This window comes from Rhinatrema bivittatum, chromosome 16 (assembly GCF_901001135.1).
Source record: "Rhinatrema bivittatum chromosome 16, aRhiBiv1.1, whole genome shotgun sequence".
NCBI classification, from domain to species: domain Eukaryota; kingdom Metazoa; phylum Chordata; class Amphibia; order Gymnophiona; family Rhinatrematidae; genus Rhinatrema; species Rhinatrema bivittatum.
Window position 1 is genome coordinate 8,411,286 of NC_042630.1, and position 26,907 is coordinate 8,438,192.

At 39.7% G+C, this 26,907-nt stretch overlaps 2 protein-coding genes and 1 long non-coding RNA gene across 4 annotated transcripts; all 3 read right to left on the reverse strand.

Annotated features, from left to right (window-relative positions):
* Positions 1–8,155: 8,155 nt before the first annotated feature.
* On the reverse strand, positions 8,156–9,986 carry LOC115078086 (olfactory receptor 1509-like). Of its 2 annotated transcripts, XM_029580720.1 has the most exons (2): positions 9,968–9,986; positions 8,156–9,063 (listed from the first exon to the last, which is right to left on the reverse strand). In XM_029580720.1, the coding sequence occupies exons 1-2, from the start codon at positions 9,984–9,986 to the stop codon at positions 8,156–8,158; spliced, it is 927 nt and encodes a 308-aa protein (XP_029436580.1). The 2 variants fall into 2 exon arrangements, with proteins under 2 accessions (XP_029436580.1, XP_029436579.1); XM_029580719.1 differs by lacking the exon at positions 9,968–9,986 and having other exon boundaries at positions 8,156–9,088.
* Positions 9,987–14,196: 4,210 nt separating this feature from the next.
* On the reverse strand, positions 14,197–21,539 carry LOC115078762. The gene is made up of 2 exons (XR_003853143.1): positions 21,471–21,539; positions 14,197–14,516 (listed from the first exon to the last, which is right to left on the reverse strand). It is a non-coding gene; the product is annotated as an uncharacterized LOC115078762 (long non-coding RNA).
* Positions 21,540–25,256: 3,717 nt separating this feature from the next.
* Positions 25,257–26,189, reverse strand: LOC115078761 (olfactory receptor 1509-like). The gene has a single exon (XM_029581779.1). It carries the CDS (start codon positions 26,187–26,189, stop codon positions 25,257–25,259), a length of 933 nt encoding a protein of 310 aa, XP_029437639.1.
* Positions 26,190–26,907: the final 718 nt, after the last annotated feature.

Consider the following 26,907-nt stretch of genomic DNA (forward strand, 5'->3'; position numbering starts at 1 on the left):
TGGAACTATTTGGACCCTTGCCAAAAGGATTAAATGTCCCATAAAAACTGAGACAGTTGACAGAGGAAACCCTAGGGTTTTTGTTAGCCTGAGTCTACATTTATGTCACTGTGGGCCTCAGAGCACAGTAGTATACCCCAGAGTCCGATATTCTTGCATCGGAGATCGCTAAATGGATAACTCCCTCCTCTTTATTCAAAGTCGCAGAAAATCGAGACTTGAGACCTGAATCGTTTTCCTTAGTGCTCGGATCTCTGCGTAAGATGTACTCCGGGACTTTGTTGGGGTATTGGACGTACCAAAAGAGATAGGGAAAGGAGTCAGCAGTTTTAAAGCTGCATAATAATCGTGCCACCTGCCCCTCGGAAATATGCTCTTCATTTGAAGTCTGATTTACAGAGTCTCCTTGAATGTGCCCTGCAACAAAACCCAGAAAAACTCGTACTTAGTAAATATGAAACTATTAATAAACCTTGTTTTTACAGAAAAAAACAAAGAAAACTGAAACTCACGTTTTCCAGTGAAGCACTATAGGAAACAGTTACCATGACAATATTAAAAAGGAAACTTTCCTGAAACAATAACAATGTATTGACTTTGCTTTGAATAATATGTTCCATGAATTAATCTGCATGAATTCATCAGCTTCTATTTAATTGTTTAAAAATATATCTTGAGAAAATTCGTTGGCACATCCTGGAGACAATAATTAAACATAAATTAGTAGCGGCTAACTTCCAGGGCCTATTGGTGATCACTCTCTGTATCAGGTCTTAGACTGGAGTATGTCAAGCCTTGCAGCTTTGAAAACCCAAGGCGGAATATAACAGGCAAAAGCCAAGCCGTTTTTTCCTTAACCAATAACCAGGAAAAGTATATGGTACAGAAAGAGATCCAAGAAATAAGGTAAAAAAAAAACCAACAAAAAAAACAAGCTCAAAGATTTGGGAAAAGTTCATCAGAATTTAGGATACATTTGCGTTTCCTAACCATTTTCAGTAAAGAACTATAAAAAGTGATTTTGTCGCCTCCCGTGTATTTTTCAACTGGCAAACTTTAAATCAGGAAGAGAAAATCTCACCCAAAAACTCCCAGAGAAAGACAATCGCCAGCACAGGATGGTGGGGCATTTTGAAAAGCAGCCTCCAAGCAGCGATGCCTGAAAGAGAATGACAATTCTGCTGCCAGATGAGAAAGTAGCGCACTCCTGGCCTCGTGTAAGCTCCCGCATTGCGTTTTCTTTAGTGACGGGCTTGTGGGTTCTTTGGTGAATGCAGGTTGAGTTCCGGTTGATGTTTTCTGCCTTGTGTTTGAATTAACACCACCTGATTCCGCTCAAAACCAACAGATCAACATCATTTATTGATGAATTACACAAAAAGCCTTTGACTACATAGAGACACGTGATCTCAGAGCGCAAAAGTACACGGCAGCGTCGGAAACCAGGCATCCAGAAATGGTTAAAGGAGCTGCTTCTTTATCCTTGTCCAATCGCATTTCCATCCTAGCTTCAATCTCATTGGCTTTATATACGTAACCAAGATAATCTGCTTGCAGTAAATACTGCAGGGACTGTCCTGGGAACTTTCGGTACCAGTAAATGTAAGGGTTCAGACTGGTTTTGTAGTTGCATTGCAATGTGACATTCCGCCCTTCAGCTACCATTTCCATAGTGGAAAGCTGTGTCACTGAGTTCTAAGAACATAAGAACATGCCATACTGGGTCAGACCAAGAGTCCATCAAGCCCAGCATCCTGTTTCCAACAGTGGCCAATCCAGGCCATAAGACCTGGCAAGTACCCAAAAACTAAGTCTATTCCATGTTACCGTTGTTAATGGCAGTGGCTATTCTCTAAGAGAACTTATTAGCAGGTAATGAACTTCTCCTCCAAGAACTTATCCAATCCTTTTTTAAACACAGCTATACTAACTGCACTAATCACATCCTCTGGCAACAAATTCCAGAGTTTAATTGTGCATTGAGTAAAAAAGAACTTTCTCCGATTAGTTTTAAATGTGCCCCATGCTAACTTCATGGAGTGCCCCCTAGTCTTTCTATTACCCAAAAGAGTAAATAACCGATTCACATCTACCTGTTCTAGACCTCTCATGATTTTAAACATCTCTATCATATCCTCCCTCAGCCATCTCTTCTCCAAGCTGAAAAGTCCTAACCTCTTTAGTCTTTCCTCATAGGGGAGCTGTTCCATTCCCCTTATCATTTTGGTAGCCCTTCTCTGTACCTTCTCCATGGCAATTACATCTTTTTTTAGATGCGGGGACCAGAATTGTACACAATATTCAAGGTGCGGTCTCACCATGGAGTGATACAGAGGCATTATGACATTTTCCGTTTTATTCACCATTCCCTTCCTAATAATTCCCAACATTCTGTTTGCTTTTTTGTCTGCCACAGCACACTGCACCGACGATTTCAATGTGTTATCCACTATGACACCTAGATCTCTTTCTTGGGTGGTAGCACCGAATATGGAACCTAACATTCAGGCAGATACAGTACAGTGCGCTCCGGTGGAGCGCACTATTAACCCGCGTTTGGACACGCGTTTTCAATGTGCTAGCTTTACCCCTTATTCAGTAAGGGGTAATAGCATGTTGAAAACATGCGTCCAACCCTCTTAAAACTAATAGCGCCCGCAACATGCAAATTCATGTTGATGGCCCTATTAGTTATTCCCGCGCACATTTTACTTTCAGAAATTTACTTTCATTAACTGCTTTTCTGTACACCCTCTCACTTAATATCATTGCGATATTAAGTCGGAGGTCCCAAAGTAAAAAATAATTTAAAATAAAAATAAAAAAATTTAAAATCGGCTGCGACTTGCAGGTTGAAAACTGGATGCTCAATTTTGCCGGCTTCCGGCTTCCGAACCCATGGCTGTCAGCAGGTTTGAGAACCGACACCGGCAAAATTGAGCGTCAGCTGTCAAACTCACTGACGGTCACCACACCTGTTAAAAAAGAAGCGCTAGGGATGCGCTAGTGTCCCTAGCGCCTCTTTTTACCGTGGGCCCTCATTTAAATACTGAATCGCATGCACAGGAGAGTGGCCTGTGAACTCGCCCGCTCTCCCACGACTTTTACTGAATCAGACTGATTGTGTAGCATGGGTTAATTTTCCCTATATGCATCACCTTGCACTTATCCACATTAAATTTCATCTGCCATTTTGATGCCCAATTTTCCAGTCTCACAAGGTCTTCCTGCAATTTATCACAATCTGCTTGTGATTTAACTACTCTGAACAATTTTGTATCATCTGCGAATTTGATTACCTCACTCTTCGTATTTCTTTCCAGATCATTTATAAATATATTGAAAAGTAAGGATCCCAATACAGATCCCTGAGGCACTCCACTGCCCACTCCCTTCCACTGAGAAAATTGTCCATTTAATCCTACTCTCTGTTTCCTGTCTTTTAGCCAGTTTGTAATCCACCAAAGGACATTGCCACCTATCCCATGACTTTTTACTTTTCCTAGAAGCCTCTCATGAGGAACTTTATCAAATGCCTTCTGAAAATCCAAGTACACTACATCTACTGGTTCACCTTTATCCACATGTTTATTAACTTCTTAAAAAACATGAGGCAGATTTGTGAGGCAAGACTTGCCTTGGTAAAACCATGCTGACTTTGTTCCATTAAACCATGTATTTCTATATGTTCTGTGATTTTGATGCTTAGAACACTTTCCACTATTTTTCCTGGCACTGAAGTCAGGCTAACCGGTCTGTAGTTTCCTGGATCACCCCTGGAGCCATTTTTAAATATTGGGGTTACATTAGCTATCCTTCAGTCTTCAGGTACAATGGATGATTTTAATGATAGGTTACAAATTTTTACTAATAGGTCTGAAATTTCATTTTTTAGTTTCTTCAGAACCCTGGGTTGTATACCATCTGGTCCAGGTGATTTACTACTCTTCAGTTTATCAATCAGGCCTACCACATCTTCTAGGTTCACCGTGATTTGGTTCAGTCCATCTGAATCATTACCCATGAAAACCTTCTCCGGAACGAGTATCTCCCCAACATACTCTTTAGTAAACACCAAAGCAAAAAAATAATGTAATCTTTTCGTGATGGACTTATCTTCTCTAAGTGCACCTTTAACCCCCTCGATCATCTAACAGTCCAATTGACTCCCTCACAGGCTTTCTGCTTTGGATATATTTTTAAAAGTTTTTACTATGAGTTTTTGCCTCTACGGCCAACTTCTTTTCAAATTCTCTCTTAGCCTGTCTTATCAATGTCTTACATTTAACTTGCCAATGCTTATGCATTATCCTATTTTCTTCTGTAGGATCCTTCTTCCAATTTTTGAATGAAGATCTTTTGGCTAAAATAGCTTCTTTCACCTCCCCTTTTAACCATGCTGGTAATCGTTTTGCCTTTTTTCCAACTTTTTAAATATGTGGAATACATCTGGACTGTGCTTCTAGGATGGTATTGTTTTTAACAATGACCAAGCCTCTTGCTGACTTTTTACCTTTGTAGATGCTCCATTCAGTTTTTTTCTAACAATTTTTCTCATTTTATCAAAGTTTCCCTGACCAGGAGCCCCTGCAATTTAAGCAAAGAAGAATACAGGTTATATGTATTCAGGTTCCAAATGTTTGACTTGGGCAATTCTTAGATATTGACAAGTAAAATGCAGTACCGATTGTGCATCTGAGAACAGTTGTTCTCAATAATTACCTGTGAGAAGGCTCAGTGTCAGCACAGTTAGGTAAGGCTGCATATTCAGAGGGAGAACGATGGTTCTGTGACAGAATAAGGGAGGTGGTGAGTCTGACATTGCGGTAAGGAGACAAGATTCTGCGTCACATACCTTGTCAGTTTTGTAATATGTAGAAAGTTAAAAGGCGGATACCATCACCACAAATAAAATATGCAAAGCACAGCAAGTATGTACAGGGTTAAAAAAGAGGAAAGGGGATTATTGCTTTTTTCAGATACCTTTCTGTTTGTGTTAACACCGAAAAGCTAGTAAAAAAATGTATTGTTAGTCCAATAAAAAAAGGATTAAATTCTATTTTTTCTTGTTTGTTCGACGTTTCTTTCTAGCAGGGTAAAAAGGGAGTGTGGTGCTGCTGTGTCAAATCTAAAGTAACTTTAAGAAAATCTGCAGAGTAGGGAAGACTCTGTTAATTTTAAAATGGTAACTTTCTTCCAATTTAGCTTGCTTTCTTTCATTCTGTTCTAGACAGGAAACAGAGATTTCAATAGCCAGCGAGCAGTATTTGATCGCCCCCTGTGGACGATTTGTAACAAGACACAAGAAGAATTTTAGATCTAACGTTTTTGTATTAGAGAATATTTACATTATATCTACCTGATTTTGAATATATCTGTGTAATTGCGAGGGGAGGGGTGAATGTAACACTGAAACAGATCAAGTTAAGTTTGCTGTAAAATTAGGTTCAGTACGCATGAGCTATCCTGTAAAATTAAGGTTATCCAAAATTGATCCAAATTTACTCTCTCTAAATAGAATTGTCAAAGAAAGAAAAATCCACAGGAAGCAAAAGAAGTGAATATACTCTCTCAATAAAATCTATCCTTCAGTTTGCAATCTCAAAATATTGGAAACTAATTCTGTAATATTTACTAGTTCCAGCAGAGATTTCCTAATTGCACTCTTCATTTTCACAAATGATTTTCCAATAGGAAAGTTGAATATCATCAACTTGGAAGTCATACTTCTAGTACTGCATTATACCAATAGATATGCATAACAAACAGTAAGGTTAATAAAAGTAATCAGAGACACCTTCTCAGTTTCTGTACATAGTTATCCATTTATTAAAGAAAAAGTATATTTTCCAAGTCTCTTTCCAGCAATATCCCTTTCCACATCATTTGAAAATCACATTTTGATATTAACAATAATAGTTTAAAGGCCTTTCCAAATCCCTAGACGCAAGAAAAAGAATTAAACTGTCACATAACTGATGGCATTAGAATTGAGAATATGAAAAAAATATATGACAAGAAATCAAAATTAAAGAAACATTGAGGTAGAGATATAGAAAACATGGATGGATACAATATGTGCATTGAACAGATTCAAATGTATGACTTAATAAAGGCAAATTCTTACATTTAGGATTTCTTATAGTGCACTCTTGGGAAGTATGAAAAAGGTCATTACAAGATAAACTCAGATATATATATATACAATGAAGCAAAATGTACAAGCAAGTGAATGTTCATATATACTTCATGCTTTAAGTATTATACTCACAATTCATGTTTTCTGCATGAATCAAATTTAAAAAAAATCCTAGTTTTTAAAATGTAATCATCTAGTCAACTTTTCATCTGGTAGACTCCTTAAAATTCCTTGCTCTTTAATCTATCACATTTGTGTTTGTCTCTGTTTATTTTATTTTTGATTTTTCACCTTTCTCTTTGGGCTCAATTATATGCAAGAGCACAACTGGACATTTCACAACTGACACTTTATTCAACATCCCATTCCTCCTATCATGTCACTTATTCACATACATTTATTAAAGTAGAGGGGTACGGGTTAGGAAAATCTGGAAAGAATTGAGATCTACAGATATCCTTAGGGCACTTATTGAATTAAGAACTGAACCTCTCTCTTGGAAGAACAATATCATCTCCTCTTTATCACCTACAATATACTACAATAGGTGCCAGTGATGTTCTGGGTGCAGTAACTAAACATGACTTCTACAAAAGAAATGGTACATGTGCATATGTGAACACTTCATGTGCCATTAAACCCTTAATGTGAACCAGTAAGGGCGTTATCTGAAAAAGTTTAATAAAATGGTTTGCTATAGCTAGGTTTCCTAATTTGTTCCAAGCAAAAACAAATTTTAAAACTGTAAAAATCACCCTTATTGAAAGAAAGGATTGTGCCACAACTGCTGCAGAACTTGGAAATGGACTTGTTCCAGGCTGGAGCAGAAATAAAAATATTCAGGTCTGAGTGCAGCTGGAGGTGAGAAAAGGTAGATATCTAATCAGATGAATAAGTGTTTTTGTGTATGTATGTGGATAGGGTGAAGGGCATTAATAGTGGTGATTTCCCCCTGAATGTTCCAAATATCTTTATCAGCCTGTGAAATATTATCTTTCCTAGCTGAATCACTCTTGAACATCTGCTTTTATTGCAGCTTCTATTCCAGTTTTTATTGATGTTCATCTTCCATAGCACAAAAAGAATTTATATGATTAAATGGTTTATTAATAATGTATATTGATTTTTTTTTTTTTTTAGAAAATTATATTCTTTGGTTGCATGCAAACAAGATCGGTTCATCAAACTGAAGGCCCTTTAAATTCCATGCATTATGGGGCGGATTTTCAGAGCCCTGCTCGCGTAAATCCGCCCAAAACCGGGCGGATTTACGCAAGCAGGGCCCTGCGCGCCGGGAAGCCTATTTTACATAGGCCTCCCGGCGCGCGCAGAGCCCCGGGACTCGCGTAAGTCCCGGGGTTCTCGGAGGGGGGCGTGTCGGGGGGCGGGCCCGGTCGTCGCGGCGTTCCGGGGGCGTGTCGGCAGCGTTTTGGGGGCGGGTACGGGGGCGTGGCTACGGCCCGGGGGCGTGGCCGTGCCCTCCGTACCCGCCCCCAGGTCGCGGCCCGGCGCGCAGCAGGCCCGCTGGCGCGCGGGGATTTACGTCTCCCTCCGGGAGGCGTAAATCCCCCGACAAAGGTAAGGGGGGGGTGTAGACAGGGCCGGGTGGGTGGGTTAGGTAGGGGAAGGGAGGGTAAGGTGAGGGGAGGGCAAAGGAAAGTTCCCTCCGAGGCCGCTCCGATTTCGGAGCGGCCTTGGAGGGAACGGGGGGAGGCAGCGCGGCTCGGCGCGCGCAGGCTATACAAAATCGATAGCCTTGCGCGCGCCGATCCAGGATTTTAGTGGATACGCGCGGCTCCGCGCGTATCTACTAAAATCCAGCGTACTTTTGCTTGAGTCTGATGCGCAAGCAAAAGTAGGCTGATCGCGCTTCTTTTAAAATCTACCCCATAATGTTCATTATTCAATCTTTTTTCGCTAATATGCATTCTGATAGTAAATAGTGTTTGTTGGTGGTAAGTCTGATGACAAAGGAACATTAATTTCTGGAAATATGACTGGTAACAGGTTTTGTGCTCATTGGACAAATACTTTTCCACCCCTCAGTTTTCTCATAGCTGATTTCACCTCCTCATTTCTCAAAGTGTAGATGATTGGGTTTAACATAGGAGCCACCACTGTATAGAATACAGACACTATCATATCTGCAGAATAACGAGTGGAAGGCCTCGTGTAGATGAAACTACCAGGGAAGAAGAAGAAAATAACCACAGTGAGGTGGGAGGCACAGGTGGAGAATGCTTTGCGTCTTCCTTCAGCAGTGCGGATCTTCAGAATGGACGAGATGATATAGACATACGATACAAGCACACTTAGGAAGCAGCCCAGGGTGACAATCCCACTGTTAGCTATGATCATGGCATCAATCATAGTGGTGTCTGTACAAGCCAACAATATCAAGGGTGGGATGTCACAGAAGAAGCTATTAATTACATTAGGTCCACAAAAGGACAAACCGAGTGTCAATGTGGTCTGGATGTTCGAGTGCACAAATCCAATGACCCAGGTAGCAGCCGCCATGAAAATACAGACCCTCTTGTTCATAATGGTCATGTAATGCAGTGGCTTGCAGATGGCAGCATAGCGGTCATAGGCCATAGCAGTGAAGATAAAGCATTCTGCACAGGCAAAGAAATGGAAAAAGTAGAGTTGGGCAATGCAGCCATTGAATGATATTGTCTTCTTCTCAAACATGAAGTCCACCAGCATCTTGGGGACAGTGACAGAGGAATAGCACAGGTCAATGAAGGCAAGCTTGGCCAAAAAGAAGTACATGGGATAATGGAGACGAGGATCATGCCAGATTGTAAGCATGATAAAAATGTTGCCCACCAGAAGTGCCAGGTAGGCAAATAGAAACAGAACAAAAATTATGACTTGCAGACTTTCAGAAAACTGAAAGCCTACAAAAATGAATTCAGTCACTGTGCTCTGATTGCCCAGATCCATTTATTCAAAAGGCTACAATTTCCTGAAAGAGGTAAAAACATAAAAAAATAATATTAAGTGTGATGGAAAAGCATGTTTCAATAGACTTATGAACACCCTCTTTTATACACTTTCGAATAATAGAAGGACTAGGGGCCATTCCATGAAGTTAGCAAGTAGCACATTTAAGACTAATCGGAGAAAATTATTTTTCACTCAACGCACAATAAAGCTCTGGAATTTGATGCCAGAGGATGTGGTTAGTGTAGCTGGGTTCAAAAAAGGTTTGGATAAGTTCTTGGAAGAGAAGTCCATTAACTGCTATTAATCAAGTTTACTTACAGCTCGATCCAGTAAAGTCCGTGGGAGAGCGGACTAACGCCCGCTCTCCCGGCGCGCGCACCGGCCCCTCGCCGGTGCGCGCGATCCAGTATTTAAATTAGGCGACGCGGTGCAAACGAGGAAAAAGAGGCGCTAGGGACACTAGCGCGTCCCTAGCGCCTCCTTTTGGCCTGGAGCGGCGGCTGTCAGCGGGTTTGACAGCCGACGCTCAATTTTGCCGGCGTCGGTTCTCGAGCCCGCTGACAGCCACGGGCTCGGAAACCGGACGCCGGCAAAATTGAGCGTCCGGTTTTCGGCCCGACAGCCGCGGGCCGAATTCAAAATTTTTTTATTTTTTTTTTTACTTTTTTTTTACTTTTGGGGACCTCCAACTTAATATCGCTATGATATTAAGTCGGAGGGTGCACAGAAAAGCAGTTTTTACTGCTTTTCTGTGCACTTCCCTGGCGCCGGAAGAAATTAGCGCCGACCTTTGGGCGGCGCTAATTTCTTAGAGTAAAATGTGCGGCTTGGCTGCACATTTTACTTACTGGATCGCTCAGGAATACCTAATAGGGCCATCAACATGCATTTGCATGTTGAGGGCGCTATTAGGTGCCGCGGGTGGGCCGCGTGTTTTCCTCCCCTTACTGAATAAGGGGTAAGGGAAAACACGCGTCCAGAGCAGGGCGACAGTGCGCTCCGACGGAGCACACTTTACTGGATCGACCTGATAGGGAATAGCCTCTGCTATTAATTGCATCAGTAGCATAGGATCTTCTTAGTGTTTGGGTAATTGCCAGGTTCTTGTGGCCTGGTTTGGCCTCTGTTCGAAACAGGATGCTGGGCTTGATGGACCCTTGGTCTGACCCAGCATGGCAATTTCTTATGTTCTTATGATTAACATATAGTAAAATGGATTTTAGAAATGGAAGAGATTTATGGAGTTTTTTTTATATCCCTTTCTCCCAATAAAATGGACAGGTAAAAGCTGCTCATTCCCAAAGGCAGTTTATGGCTATCTGTAGCCAATCCACTGATCACAGATTCAAATAAATATAGGGAGGGAAATGGGGAGCAGAAGTCCATGATGCACTGCCGGATAGGTGATTTGTTTTTCAGCATTTCAATCCCTCTCTTCTTGTGTTACTCCATAATAAGACTGCATACAGCCGGGTTATGAGCTGGTTCTACCCTGTCCAATGCAATTCAGGCACTGAAAGAAGCTTGCGGAAAATGCTACATAACAACAAATCCCCAACCTGTCTTTGTATCTCAAGTGTACAGCAAAGAAAATACATTGTAAATTTCCTGGAGAGAAATGTATCTAAGCACAGATAAATATGCTTATGTCTGATCATAACATTAAATCTCTGATTCAGAGGCATAATTTGGGGGTATGGGAGGTGGTAACCCCAAAATACTCCAGGTGCTAGTGCTGAATCAGCCCCCTCCCTCCCCCCCCCCCCCCCCCACACGTACTCACACATACCACAGATCTGATCTCCCCATCCCTTACTCTCTTCCCAAACTAAGGGCTAGATTTTATAACCTACCTCAGCTTCCTGAATCCCGGCGCTAATGGGGGATGGGGGGGGGGTGAAGCGTTGGGTGGGCCTGCAAAAGCTGGCAGTGATCGCACCACCGCGGTGTTATCACTGCCGGCTTTCACACCCAATAGCGCCATTGTGAAAGGTGGTGCTACTGGGCACGCTACTGGCAGCGATAATGGTTCCTGCCTTTTCACCCCCAGTGATGTTACTGCCGCATCCGCAATGGTGCTGCCCCAACTCCTCCTCTTCCGGTGCTGACGCCACCCCAACTCCGCCTCTATGAAGCTATCGCATGCGAAAAGTCCCTTTTCAGGTGCGATATCAATAGAAAATGACCCCTGTAGTAGACAAACTAAGCCCATGCTTTGATTTTGCAAGTAAAGATGGAATCAAAGCTCTGTGTTAACTAAAAGCAAACAAAAAGAACTTACCACATTGTGCTTTCTTAAATATGTTAAAATATTGCTTCTCACCAAACTCTGGCATGTACTGGTGAAATGAAAAGGGTTCAGGAGGAAATAAAGTAGAACACATAGGCGAGGAGATGTGTGGCTTTCATTATTCCGCCTGATAACGCAGCTCCTTTTCCCTTAGCTGGGAAGGCTCCGTCACAGAATCCATTCTTTGCCTCTGGAATCCAGAAAGATTGATGGTCCTGGCTTCTAAGGATCACAGTCATCACGCTGACCTATTTATACTGCTTCTGGAGTCCTCGGGGACTAACCTCTGAGATCCACACCCACAGCTTCCTGCTTCAAGCATCCTCAGTCACAACACAGAAGCTTTCTTTACAGACTCTGTGCCAGGTAGAAATGTGCAGCAAATGCGTAAAAATTAATTTTAATGATCATTCTAAGGAGGTAATTTTAAAAGGAGTTACACATATCATACCAATTTTAAAAAGCCATTTATGCATGTAAACTGCACCTTTAAGTGTGAAAAAGCAGAATATATAATATCCTGTGGACAATTCAGTGGCATATATTGCAGCAATTTTCAAAAGCTCACTTACATGGGTAAACTGCATTTCCACATGTTAAACCCAGTTAGCATGTAAATGCTTTTTAAAATCAGGCCCTTAGTATTTGCCTTCATCTCCTCTTTTATTAATTTGTTCAGCATTATAAGAAAGGTCATTTGGGTTAAGAAGGTCAGTTTAAACCATTCTCCAGCAGAGAGTAGTCTCCTTCCCCTTTATGATAGGGGCAATTAAATAGAAAACAAATCTAAATCATTGCAGAATCTTATGAGACAAAGGTGAAAAGTGATAATGTCTCATAATTAAACATGAATTTTTTTCACCAGTACTGAGTAATTGCTACAGAAGACCTAAGTGAGTGAGTGATTGTGCATCAAGAAAGTAAAACATGGAAGATACTATAAAGATATGAGGACTGCAAAAGAGCCAGGAACTGGGTGATTCATGAACTCCATCCAGGAGAGAAAAACAATTGTCAGTGTTTCTCATTGATTGTACATTGGTTAAGAATTGTTTAATTTAATTCCATTACTTTCCATAAACCTAACTGAAAGGTTTTCTCTAAGGAAAGATTAAAGGGAGAGCAAGAAGAGAAGCAAGGCCTGGCTTCATTATATAAAAAACGTTCTAGGGCCATACATACAAAGGAGGCAGTGCATGCAAGTCTATCTCATGCATATTCATTGTGGATATCCTGAAAATCTGACCTGTTTGTGGCTCTCGAGGACCGGAATTGGCCACACCTGTTCTATGGCAATTCACATCAGATGCATCTGAGCATGATAAATAGAATAATTGTGTTTAACAAACACTTTAAGAGACTAGCATCCAACTACCTGTGGCATGGACAGGCCATCTTTTGCTCTGTTTATATTTTATTACATTTTACATCATATACCAATGAAGTTAACAAGCAAACATTAAAATTACCGATAAACTGAGTAATAAACATACAAAAATAATTAATCACAATGTTCCAATAAGTCAAGACCCCATTATTAATTTGGGAAGTATTTAAAGGAAAATGAAAAAAAAAAGAAGGCAGATGTGAATGGCCATCTATGTTTTTTTAACAATTCAAGGCTCCTATTGAAGTTTTACCTAAAGGAACTCTAAAGCAAACTAAAGTTTTAATATTCAGTCTGGGTTTCCCAAGATATTTACATTTCCCAAATAATTCCTTAGTTATCAGTCAGAATTCCCCGCCATTTCTCAGCCAAGCATGCGGTGAGCAGTGTCTCACTTCTGACAGATTTGTTTTCCAGTAGGTGCATGAATGGGCAGTGGCCAGTTGAAGTCTTGAAGATTGGTGCTGCCGCTTACAAGTTTCAAACTTTTGCTAATTCAACCCCTGTTTGTTTCAATATTTGACTCAGAAATTAAACTTTCAGACAATAAAGACTTGGTAAAGATTTAGCTTCTGTTTTTCACTCATAACACCTCCAGACCCCAGAAATCTTCAGTTTGTGGGGTTGGTGAATGCTCCCCTGAGGCTTTGGTTTACCATGTATGTCATCATCATACAATTAGTACACTGACCAGTTTCCTGCATTTGAAATTCTCCCTGTGCACCTAAATCTCAAAAGGCATCGTTAAAGGGAAACTCTTTTTCCTTCCACTTTTATACTCTTGGGAAATCCACTGTTCACAGGGGAAAAAATCCCAAGCCATCTGCGCTCTCTTCACATGTAATTGTTTTAGACTCAGGTGACAACACACTAAGGGCCAGGAAATTAATAGTTTGGAGGAGGGAAAACACAGAAGTGGTGGTCCCTACATTTTGAAACTTCTCAGGACTCTAATGAAAGTTTTGTCTTTCCTTTAATGAGTGTTATAGTCCAAATTGTTTACTCAAACAAATCCAGAATTGTCAGTCTTTCATCAAGGCAATAAGCATGTGCGTTTGCAGTCTATAATGTCCCGGAGTTCATTCCTTGCCTTTGTGGACTCCTTTAGTCAATGCTTCCAATTTTCATTTCACCAGAGAAATATGCAGCTTTCAAACAATTTTTGAATGCCAGAGAGAAAGCAAGAGTGTTTGTGTACATTTGTCTAAAGCCATTCCTCCAATATTCAATCATAAAAATTCAATACAAATCAGAAAAGAATAGATCTAGCCACCTCATTTCTTCGTTTCCCTGTCTATACAAGTCTTTTCAACTGAAGGTATTTTGTGGTCAACAAAAAATGGAGGTGTCCATCTAGCCATTGGTTAACAGAACTGGATACCATATTTTGAATTATTTCCAGCAAAAGATGATCAATAATAGATTCTGAGATATCACATTTATTTATTTATCTAAACATCGTACCATCTGTACATCAGAACAGTTTACAAACTGACATACATAGTTAGAGGGTCAGCAAAATCAAAAGCAGAATCAGAAACAAAATGATTGGTTACATTATTGGTAATCTTCTGTAGGTATTAATGTCCATCACTCAAAAGGCAGTTTGTTGGATCTTTGGAATTAGGCTAGCACAAAAGGCATTGTGTATGTGTAATTTCAGATAGTTTTCACATCTAAGTCTGTGGGTTGTTTGAGAATCTTTCGTTCTCTCAGTTGGTTTATTCTTTTGCTAGGAGCAATTAATTCTGCAAATAAATTTAGACAGTTATCACAGCAACTCAAATTTACAAATCAAATTTTCAAGGATATAACAGTCACTGCTTAAAAAGAAAGCAAGAAATTATGGAAAGTCTATTTTTTCTCTAATACTATTTATATTATTTCATAAATTGACTTTTGCACTGGACTTCAATTTATTTATTTATTTATTTATCGAGTTTTATATACCATCGTTTGGTTTCGCCATCACAACGATTTACAAAGTATCGATGTTTAACAGAGTGTACAGAAATTCACTGCTTGTTAACATTGTTATCGTAGTCTTTATAAGCATAGTTCTTTTGATAAACTGTACAGGTTAATTACGTTCATTGGATTGGTTCTTCATGCTTATATGTAGGATAGAGTCATTCGGTGTTTTGGTATGCTTTAGTAAACATCCAAGTTTTAGTTCTTTTTTGAAGTTTTTTAAGCTTCGCTGTGTTCTCAGTTCAGTAGGGAGGGTGTTCCAGAGTTCGGGGCTTCCTAGGGAAATGGCTCTCCTGTAAGCCTTGTTGAATTATGGAGCCATAGCAGCAAAATTACCCCTGTGGCTAATGTGTTTATAACATCAAAATACCCGGCCTGTGTCAGGTTTGGAAACCTAAGTTGGTGAACTTTATAAGCAAATGGCATCCATATAAAGATCTTACTGCAGGTCTCATGTGACATCTACTGTTTTCCTTTTAAGTTTCTTTTTGTTTATTTTGCTAAATGAGACTCGTTAGCCAATACGTTTACATTACTATGTTAATGTTGATCTAGTTTACCCTGTTCCAAGTTCCTTAACCTTGTTCTATGTAATGCCTCTAGGCAAAAATTTTATGTTCTGTTTCAATGTAAACCGATGTGATCTGTATTTCATACAGGAACACCGGTATAAAAAAAAATCTAAAAATAAATAAATAAATAAATAAAGATAAGTTCAAATTCTTATGTTTTCAAGCAGATGCATTTGAAGTATGCATCTTGAAGTGTCTTTGGGCTTTGATACTTTTAACATTGGATTTTTTCACGTTTAAAATGTTTATATGCAAGTTCCAAAAAAGAGTGATCCATGATTAAACTAGTGTGTGATACATACTATACAAAAGTTGTCACACATTTGTGAGATCTCTGTTGAAACTATTGAAATAACAGCTCGTATCACAGTTTGAGTTTGTAATAGGCAGTATTTGGTAGTGGCATTTGGTTTAAGAATGCCATCTCATGTGGCCACTATGGTGATTTCAGTCAAGTATTCCCTTGGAATATTTATAATACTGATTTATATAGTGCCAGTGGTCACAGCATTGTTCAAGATAACGCACATCCTTGCAATGCCCCTGCCCTGACAAAGGCCTGGATTTTCTAAAATCGCAAGCCTTCCTGAATCTCATGGTAATGGGGGGGTCAAAGTGGGGGTGGGCCTGCGAAAGCCGGCAGCGATCGCCCCACTGTGGTGTTATCGCTGCCGGCTTTTGCTCCTGGCGGTGATAAGGGGCCTTACCTTTTCGCCGCCAGCAAAGTTTCCACTGCCTCTGCCCCAACGATGCCCCGACTCCTCCTCTTCCAGTCCCAACTCCGCCTCTATCTAGCTATCGCACACGAAAAGGAACTTTTCGCGTGTGAAATGTCCCATTTCAAGTGCGATGGGATTAGAAAATGACCACTATACAGAAACAGTTAATAGAAATCGTGCAACGAACCACACTTATCTCACAAAACACGTTGCAAACAGATTTGAAATTTCGTGTGCTTAAGAATTTATCTCACGATGTGGACCATCATACCACCCTTGGTTAGTTTAGGCAGTAAGCCCCACTTTCAACCATAACGGGTCATGTTTAATCATCGGTCCTGAATAGTCTTTAAATGTTCTTTCTTCTTTATTAAATTCACTTTTTTTATCGTTTTTTGTTCATTTATAGTAAAATATTTTAACGGAGTAAAGAGCGGACTTGCCTTATTTGTGCGGAGCGCCTCCACGCTTCCAGGATAGTGCCTTCACTCACTTGTGCAGAGCGCCACCGCGCTTCTAGGACTTTATCTTCAATGCTGCCGTGCTTCACTTGTGCAGAGCGCCACCGCGCTTCTAGGACTTTATCTTCAATGCTGCCGTGCTTAGTGCTTAAAAGGCAACAGATTCCGATCGAGGGTGCTCGTATGACTTAGAGCTCCTATAGTCCGACGTACGTTTCGCAGTTGTGCTGCTTCAGGGACTCTGTCCTAATCGGAAGATTTAGGCTTAAGAAGAACACAAGGTTAGTTCCCGCCAAACTCTTTCAATATGTTAAATGCCTTCATATTTGCTTCCGTCTAAATTCATTATAATGCCGCGTTCAGTCGCCTAAAGAATGCCGGTAAGAGCTTTAGGCGACTGAACGCGGCATTATAATGAATTTAGACGGAAGCAAATATGAAGGCATTTAACATATTGAAAGAGTTTGGCGGGAACTAACCTTGTGTTCTTCTTAAGCCTAAATCTTCCGATTAGGACAGAGTCCCTGAAGCAGCACAACTGCGAAACGTACGTCGGACTATAGGAGCTCTAAGTCATACGAGCACCCTCGATCGGAATCTGTTGCCTTTTAAGCACTAAGCACGGCAGCATTGAAGATAAAGTCCTAGAAGCGCGGTGGCGCTCTGCACAAGTGAAGCACGGCAGCATTGAAGATAAAGTCCTAGAAGCGCGGTGGCGCTCTGCACAAGTGAGTGAAGGCACTATCCTGGAAGCGTGGAGGCGCTCCGCACAAATAAGGCAAGTCCGCTCTTTACTCCGTTAAAAATATTTTACTATAAATGAACAAAAAACGATAAAAAAAGTGAATTTAATAAAGAAGAAAGAACATTTAAAGACTATTCAGGACCGATGATTAAACATGACCCGTTATGGTTGAAAGTGGGGCTTACTGCCTAAACTAACCAAGGGTGGTATGATGGTCCACATCGTGAGATAAATTCTTAAGCACACGAAATTTCAAATCTGTTTGCAACGTGTTTTGTGAGATTAGAAAATGACCCCCATAATTTGCAATCCATATTTCAACATTCACAGAGAAAGATTGATTCACTAAGGCTTTTTTCATCATTTTGTATCTAGGGGTATAAAGCTTAGTGAATCAGGCCCTGAGCAACATGTTCAAGGCAATGATGTGAATGGTGGATAAAGGACCTCCCTTCTTGGTCTGCAGATCAAGCGGGTCTGTGTCCTAAGCACTATGCTACAAAGCCAGTTCCCATTTATTTAACAGAAATGTCTATTTAAACAGTTAGGAACTTGCACTTATTTCTGCAAACAAAATTATATTCCCTGTGTATTATCACAGTTGGAAACGTGTTTTTTAACAAGCAAGAAATGTTGCAAACTGCATGCTGAATATAGTTTTTAATCAATTTGTGGCTTTCACAGTGTCACCCTTAGATTTATTTATTTATTATTTATTTATTTAACTTTTTTTATATACCGAAGTTCTAGCAACAATGTTGCTAATCACTTCGGTTTACATATAACATTGGAGTGACTTAACATGTGTGTCTTACATGGAACAGGAAAATGAACTTGGAGAAAATTGAATAAATACTAATAACAAATAACATTAAAACAACAACAGTAGTAATAGAAATGTTATATACAGGCGATTAAAATGAATCAATTATGAATAAGATGCCAAAGGGTGCTACTTATGTACACTGCTCTCAATCTTTCCCTATTGATCATGTCGCCTCTCTGTGCAGAAATTCAGAATGTAAAGTTTGAGGTGATTAACCCTATAACCACTGGGATTTGTCTTTTGTATCATTATTGAACCTGAGGTTGCTTAAAAAAAAAAAAATCCATGCTATTAGTATTAACATTTTCATTGGTAAAGGCAATCAACACAAGATGAGAACATAATAGATCTTTTTCAAAAGAAAAACAAAATGGGGCAGATTTTAAACCTGCGCACAGGTGCAGATTTGTTCACGCAACCTGGTGCAAACAAATCTATGCCCGATTTTTATAACATGCATGAGCAGCCGCGTGCATGTTATAAAATCCAGGGTTGGCATGCGCAAGGGGGTGCACAATTATGCAACTTGCGCACGTCGAGCCACGCAGCCTGCCTCCATTCCCTCCGAGGCCACTCCAAAATCAGAGCGGCCTAGGAGGGAACTTTCCTTCCAGTCCCCCCGCACCTTCCCCTCCCTTCCCATACCTAACCCACCCCCCAGCCCTACCTAGAACCCCCCTTACCTTTGTTGAAAAAGTTACGTGCGCCGGCTGATGGTCGGCCCGTGATCCTGGGCACAGCGGCAAATGGCTGCTGTGGAACGCCCACACCCTGTCCCTTTTTGCAAGCCCTGGCACATGCGTGCGCCGCCGAGCCTATGCAAGATAGGCTCGGCACACGAAGGGGGAGGCAGGAGTAGGTTTTTGGGGGTTGCGCGTGTATCTTACCTCGGGCAGGCATAATGTTTTTGACAAAGGTGGGGGTGGTTTAGTTAGAGATGGGGTGGGTTAGATAGGGGAAGGGAGGAGAAACCGGGGGGGGGGGGGGGGGCCCAGAAAAAAAGTTCCCTTCAACGCCTTGAAGGGAACGGGGAAAGCCATCGAGGCTCCCCTCAGACTCGGCGCGTGCAAGGTGCACATGTGTGCACCCCCTTGCATGCGCCGACCCTGGATTTTATAACATGCATGTGGCAGCGCACGCATGTTATAAAATCGGGCATAGATTTGTTCGCACCAGCTTGCGCAAACAAATCTACGCCCATGCGTATGTTTTAAGATCTGCCCCTATGTGTGTACAAGAATTCAGAAAAAAATGCTTTAAAAAGATACCCTAAAATAATTATGGTCTGCAAGTTTAAAAAAAATGTTTCCAGACCATAGGAAGTTGTTAAAGCAAAGCATTGGATTATCCCAAAATAGTGTTTTGTAGAAGCAGAATGTGCTTTCTGAAGCCGTTCTCGAAATTTCTGCTTCTACAGCTAGAGGAAGCATCTTCTGCATCTTGTAAGGACAGGAGCGCCCTCTAGAGGACAGAATGCTAGTGGAAGAAAATTTATTTCTGAATAATGTATATATTTCTGCACGAACATTTTGACGCCACCAGAAAATGATTAAATGCCATCGTTTTCAGTAGACAAAACCGTGATAAAATCGAATAATTTTTGCAATGGAATAAAACTAGTGAAACATAATCTTGACTTTCACCCAAAGAAAAAGTTCCCGAAAAATACCTTCAATACTAGCAAATCATGAGACAGGAAAACTAAAGAAACAAGGAGCGATGGAGATTATGGCAATTAGAAATGCTGAATGCTTATCTTTGAAAGGAGATCAGTGATCTGCAGAAAACGTATTAGTCTACTAGATACTTTTAAGGAAAACTAGATTATTTTAGGCGCATTCAGAGAATTACTAGATATCTTCATGTAATGGATCGGTTATTAAAAAGCAAGCAGAAGAGGATGAATTTAACCTATGCAAATCTTTTACATTTGGAACGCAACCTAAATGTTAAAAAGTTGGAAGAGGAAACCATCAGGATCCGGTCAATAGAAATTCTAATCAGAATTCCTTCCTTTATAAATTTTCCAAATATTTTCCATAGATATACAAGCGAGTAATCCTTTTGGAATATTGTAACCTTGATGCATAGAGATGTCAGTTTTGCCTCTAACAACTAAACAATAAAATCATGATCCTATTACAAAATTGTGGGGACTTATGTGCAAATGGAGCTGGAGCTTCTCAGTTTCTTTTTGGATAAGATCAACTACAGTGTTAGGCGGTTTATAAATCCAAATAAATGTAAATGTAATCCCCTTCTTGGTCTTTTGACTGAGCCTGAGAAGCTGTACTATAGGAAGTTAAGGTCCTGCCACCGGACTCCACTGGGGGAATGGAACTATTTGGACCCTGGCCAAAAGGATTAAATGTCCCATAAAAACTGAGACAGTTGACAGAGGAAACCCTAGGGTTTTTGTTAGCCTGAGTCTACATTTATGTCACTGTGGGACTCAGAGCACAGTAGTATACCCCAGAGTCCGATATTCTTGCATCGGAGATCGCTAAATGGATAACTCCCTCCTCTTTATTCAAAGTCGCAGAAAATCGAGACTTGAGACCTGAATCGTTTTCCTTAGTGCTCGGATCCCTGCGTAAGATGTACTCCGGGACTTTGTTGGGGTATTGGACGTACCAAAAGAGATAGGGAAAGGAGGCAACAGTTTTAAAGCTGCATAATAATCGTGCCACCTGCCCCTCGGAAATATGCTCTTCATTTGAAGTCTGATTTACAGAGTCTCCTTGAATATGCCCTGCAACAAAACCCAGAAAAACTCATGCTTAGTAAATATTAAACTATTAATAAACCTTGTTTTTACAGAAAAAAACCAAAGAAAACTGAAACTCACGTTTTCCAGTGAAGTACTATAGGAAAAAGTTACCATGACAATACCAAAAAGGAAACTTTCCTGAAACAATAACAATGTATTGACTTTGCTTTGAATAATATGTTGCATGAATTAATCTGCATGAATTCATCAGCTTCTATTTAATTGTTTAAAAATATATCTTGAGAAAATTCGTTGGCACATCCTGGAGACAATAATTAAACATAAATTAGTAGCGGCTAACTTCCAGGGCCTATTGGTGATCACTCTCTGTATCAGGTCTTAGACTGGAGTATGTCAAGCCTTGCAGCTTTGAAAACCCCAAGGCAGAAAAGGAATATAACAGACAAAAGCGAAGCCGTTTTCTTTTAACCGATAACCAGGAAAAGTATATGGTACAGAAAAAGATCCAAGAAACAAAGTAAAAATAAATATCCCAAAGTTATGGGAAAAGTTGGTTAGAATTTAGGACAAATTTACGTTTCCTAACCACTTTCAGTAAAGAACTATAAAAAGTGATTTTGTCTCCTCCCATGTATTTTTCAACTGGAAAACTTTAAATCAGGAAGAGAAAATCTCACCCAAAAACTCCCAGAGAAAGAGAATCGCCAGCACAGGATGGTGGGGCATTTTGAAAAGCAGCCTCCAAGCAGCGATGCCTGAAAGAGAATGACAAGTCTGGTGCCAGGTGAGAAAGTAGCGCACTCCTGGCCTCGTGTAAGCTCCCGCATTGCGTTTTCTTTAGTGACGGGCTTGGGGTTCTTTGGTGAATGCAGGTTGAGTTCCGGTTGATGGTTTTTTTTGTTTTGTGTTTTTTTTTACAATGTTTGCTGTCACATTTTCAGTTCGATCACATCAATTACCTGCATTGTATTTGCAGTACATCTGTTTGTACATTTGGAAGTAAAATCTGTGGAGAGATGAAACTGTTCAGTATAAATATAGATACAACCAAAAGAAGTTAGATTATCATTCAAAATATATTTGCTATCAATAGGTTAGGGAAAAGCATATATAGCATATCAAGCAGGACTGAAGACGACTTTTTAATTTTTTGAAATTGTTTTCATAAAATATTGCAATGGACTTAAATTAATTATATCATGTGCTTTTGGTTTTACGCAATTTCATAACAGGACGATTTTGTAGGGACTTCTCTTGAGGCTGTTTAGCTGTGGGCCTCAGAGCGCAAAAGTACACGGCAGCGTCGGAAACCAGGCATCCAGAAATGGTTAAAGGAGCTGCTTCTTTATCCTTGTCCAATCGCATTCCCATCCTAGCTTCAATCTCATTGGCTTTATATACGTAACCAAGATAATCTGCTTGCAGTAAATACTGCAGGGACTGTCCTGGGAGCTTTCGGTACCAGTAAATGTAAGGGTTCAGACTGGTTTTGTAGCTGCATTGCAATGTGACATTCCGCCCTTCAGCTACCGTTTCCATAGTGGAAAGCTGTGTCACTGAGTTCTGACCACGAGCCCCTGCAATGTAAGCAAAGAAGTATACAGGGGGTATGTATTCAGGGTCCAAATGTTTGAATTGGGCAAGTACAATGCAGTTCTGATTGTGCATCTGAGACCAGTTGCTCTCAATAATTACCTGTGAGAAGGCTCAGTGTCAGCACAGTTAGGTAAGGCTGCATATTCAGAGGGAGAACGATGGATCTGTGACAGAATAAGGGAGGTGGTGAGTCTGACATTGCGGTAAGGAAACAAGATTCTGCGTCACGTGCCTCCTCAGTTTTGTGATATGTAGAAAGTTAAAAGGCGGATACCATCCCCACAAATAAAATATGCAAAGCACAGCAAGTATGTACAGGGTTAAAAAAGAGGAAAGGGGGTTATTGCTTTTTTCAGATACCTTTCTGTTTGTGTTAATACCTAAAAGCCAGTCAAAAATGTATTGTTAGTCCAATAAAAAAAAGCATTAACTTCTATTTTTCCTTGTTTGTTCGACGTTTCTTTCTAGCAGGGTAAAAAGGGAGTGCGGTGCTGCTGTGTCAAATCTAAAGTAACTTTAAGAAAATCTGCAGAGTAGTGAAGACGCTGCTAATTTTGAAACGGTCACCTTCTTCCAATTTAGCTTGCTTTCTTTCATTCTCTTCTAGACAGAAAACTGAGAGATTTCAATAGCCAGCGAGCAGTATTTGATCGCCCCCTGTGGACGATTTGTAAAAAAACACAAGAAGAATTTTAGATCTAACGTTTTTGTATTAGAGAATATTTACATTGTATCTACCTGATTTTGAATATATCTGTGTAATTGCGAGGGGAGGGGTGAATGTATCACTGAAACAGATCAAGTTAAGTTTGCTGTAAAATTAGGTTCAGTACGCATGAGCTATCCTGTAAAATTAAGGTTATCCAAAATTGATCCAAATTTACTCTCTCTAAATAGAATTGTCAAAGAAAGAAAAATCCACAGGAAGCAAAAGAAGTGAATATACTCTCTCAATAAAATCTATCCTTCAGTTTGCAATCTCAAAATATTGGAAACTAATTCTGTAATATTTACTAGTTCCAGCAGAGATTTCCTAATTGCACTCTTCATTTTCACAAATGATTTTCCAATAGGAAAGTTGAATATCATCAACTTGGAAGTCATACTTCTGGTACCGCATTATACCAATAGATATGCATAACAAACAGTAAGGTTAATAAAAGTAATCAGAGACACCTTCTCAGTTTCTCTACATGGTTATCCATTTATTAAAGAAAAAGTATATTTTCCAAGTCTCTTTCCAGCAATATCCCTTTCCACATCATTTGAAAATCACATTTTGATATTAACAATAACAGTTTAAAGGCCTTTCCAAATCCCTAGACTCAAGAAAAAGGATTAAACTGTCACATAACTGATGGCATTAGAATTGAGAATATGAAAAAAAATATATGACAAGAAATCAAAATTAAAGAAACATTGAGGTAGAGATATAGAAAACATGGATGGATACAATATGTGCATTGAAGAGATTCAAATGTATGACTTAATAAAGGCAAATTCTTATATTTAGGATTTCTTATAGTGCGCTCTTGGGAAGTATGAGAAAGGTCATTACAAGATAAACTCAGATATATATATACAATGAAGCAAAATGTACAAGCAAGTGAATGTTTATATATACTTCATGCTTTAAGTATTATACTCACAATTCATGTTTTCTGCATGAATCAAATTTTTAAAAAAATCCTAGTTTTTAAAATGTAATCATCTAGTCAACATTTCATCTGGTAGACTCCTTAAAATTCCTTGCTCTTTAATCTATCACATTTGTGTTTGTCTCTGTTTATTTTAGTTTTGATTTTTCACCTTTCTCTTTGGGCTCAATTATATGCAAGAGCACAACTGGACATTTCACAACTGACACTTTATTCAACATCCCATTCCTCCTATCGTGTCACTTATTCACATACATTTATTGAAGTAGAGGGGTATGGGTTAGGAAAATCTGGAAAGAATTGAGATCTACAGATATCCTTAGGGCACTTATTGAATTAAGAACTGAACCTCTCTCTTGGAAGAACAATTTCACCTCTTCTTTATCACCTACAGTATACTACAATAGGTGCCAGTGATGTTCTGGGTGCAGTAACTAAACATGACTTCTACAAAAGAAATGGTACATGTGCATACTTGAACACTTTATGTGCCATTAAATCCTTAATGTGAACCAGTAAGGGCGTTATCTGAAAAAGTTTAATAAAATGGTTTGCTATAGTTAGGTTTCCTAATTTGTTCCAAGCAAAAACAAATTTTAAAACTGTAAACAATCACCCTTATTGAAAGAAAGGATTGTGCCACAACTGCTGCAGAACTTTGAAATGGACTTATTCCAGGCTGGAGCAGAAATAAAAATATTCAGGTCTGAGAGCAGCTGGAGGTCAGAAAAGGTAGATATCTAATCAGATGAATAAGCGTTTTTGTGTATGTATGTGGATAGGGTGAAGGGCATTAATGGTGGTGATTTCTCCCTGAATGTTCCAAATATCTTTGCCAGCCTGTGAAATATTATCTTTCCTAGCTGAATCGCTCTTGAACATCTGCTTTTATTGCAGCTTCTATTCCAGTTTTTATTGATGTTCATCTTCCATAGCACAAAAAGAATTTATATGATTAAACCCCCATGGTTTATTAATAATGTATATTGATTTTTATTTTTTTTTTTAGAAAATTATATTCTTTGGTTGCATGCAAACAAGATCAGTTCATCGAACTGAATGCCCTTTAAATTCCATGCATTTAGAAAGCATTATTCAATCTTTTTTTTGCTAATAATGATTCTGATAGTAAATAGTGTTTGCTGGTGGTAAGTCTGATGAGAAAGAAACATTAATTTCTGGAAATATGACTGGTAACAGGTTTTGTGTTCATTGGACAAATATTTTTCCACCCCTCAGTTTTCTCATAGCTGATTTCACCTCCTCATTTCTCAAAGTGTAGATGATTGGGTTTAACATAGGAGCCACCACTGTGTAGAATACAGACACTACCCTATCTGCAGAATAACGAGTGGAAGGCCTCATGTAGATGAAGACACAGGGGAAGAAGAAGAAAGTAACCACAGTGAGGTGGGAGGCACAAGTGGAGAATGCTTTGCGTCTTCCTTCAGCAGTGCGGATCTTCAGAATGGCCGAGATAATGTAGACATACGATACAAGCACACTTAGGAAGCAGCCCAGGGAGACAATCCCACTGTTAGCTATGATCATGGCATCGATCATAGTGGTGTCTGTACAAGCCAACAATATCAAGGGTGGGATGTCACAGAAGAAGCTATTAATTACATTAGGTCCACAAAAGGGCAAACCGAGTGTCAATGTGGTCTGGATGTTCGAGTGCACAAATCCAATGACCCAGGTAGCAGCCACCATGAAAATACAGACCCTCTTGTTCATAATGGTCATGTAATGCAGTGGCTTGCAGATGGCAGCATAGCGGTCATAGGCCATAGCAGTGAAGAGAAAGCATTCTGCACAGGCAAAGAAATGGAAAAAGTAGAGCTGGGCAATGCAACCATTGAATGATATTGTCTTCTTCTCAAACATGAAGTCCACCAGCATCTTGGGGACAGTGACAGAGGAATAGCACAGGTCAATGAAGGAGAGCTTGGCCAAAAAGAAGTACATGGGATAATGGAGACGGGGATCATGCCAGATTGTAAGCATGATAAAAATGTTGCCCACCAAAAGTGCCAGGTAGACAAATAGAAACAGAACAAAGATTATGACTTGCAGACTTTCAGAAAACTGAAAGCCTACAAAAATGAATTCAGTCACTGTGCTCTGATTGCCCAGATCCATGTGTTCAAAAGGCTACAATTTCCTGAAAGAGGAAAAACATAAAAAAATAATATTAAGTGTGATGAAAAAGCATGTTTCAATAGACTTATGAACACCCTCTTTTGTGCTAATGAAGTCCTTATTTCTACTAAACATCCCCATAAGCACATTCTGTGTGATAAATCAATTCTTTATTTCTGCTACTTTGAGTCCTGTCTATTACCTCAAAGACACTCTCCTTTTGGGAGAGTGTCTTTGAGGTAGTAGACAGTTATTTGATCTGGGGAAGGGTGTAAATTAACGTGGTTTTCTGTATTTCAAAACAGCAGCATATTATGGGACAAGTGAAAAGTAACTCTGGTCCTTCAGCATTGCAAACCAGTCTGGTTTACAGAGTATTTACTGCAGTACCTGGGATCATTTGTACATCTTGATTACCATGGAATTTAGATTTAGTTGCAGGCTTCTGTGGATGAACTGCCTGCCTCCACTGGTTTATGAAACAGCACTTTATAGCTTCTTATTTTTCCTTGATTTTAATTCATAATCATGTATGTGGCACAGCCATATTTCTTCAGCACTGAAATAAACATCAAAACAAAAAATATATACACAGGTAATTGTACTTGTTTCAACTGCTAGCTGAATTATTATAAAATGTTCTGTTAGGACTATTTCTTTAAATATAAAGCAAAATAGCCAAAAGTTTAGTGGATTCACTGCCTGGGCTTACAATTTC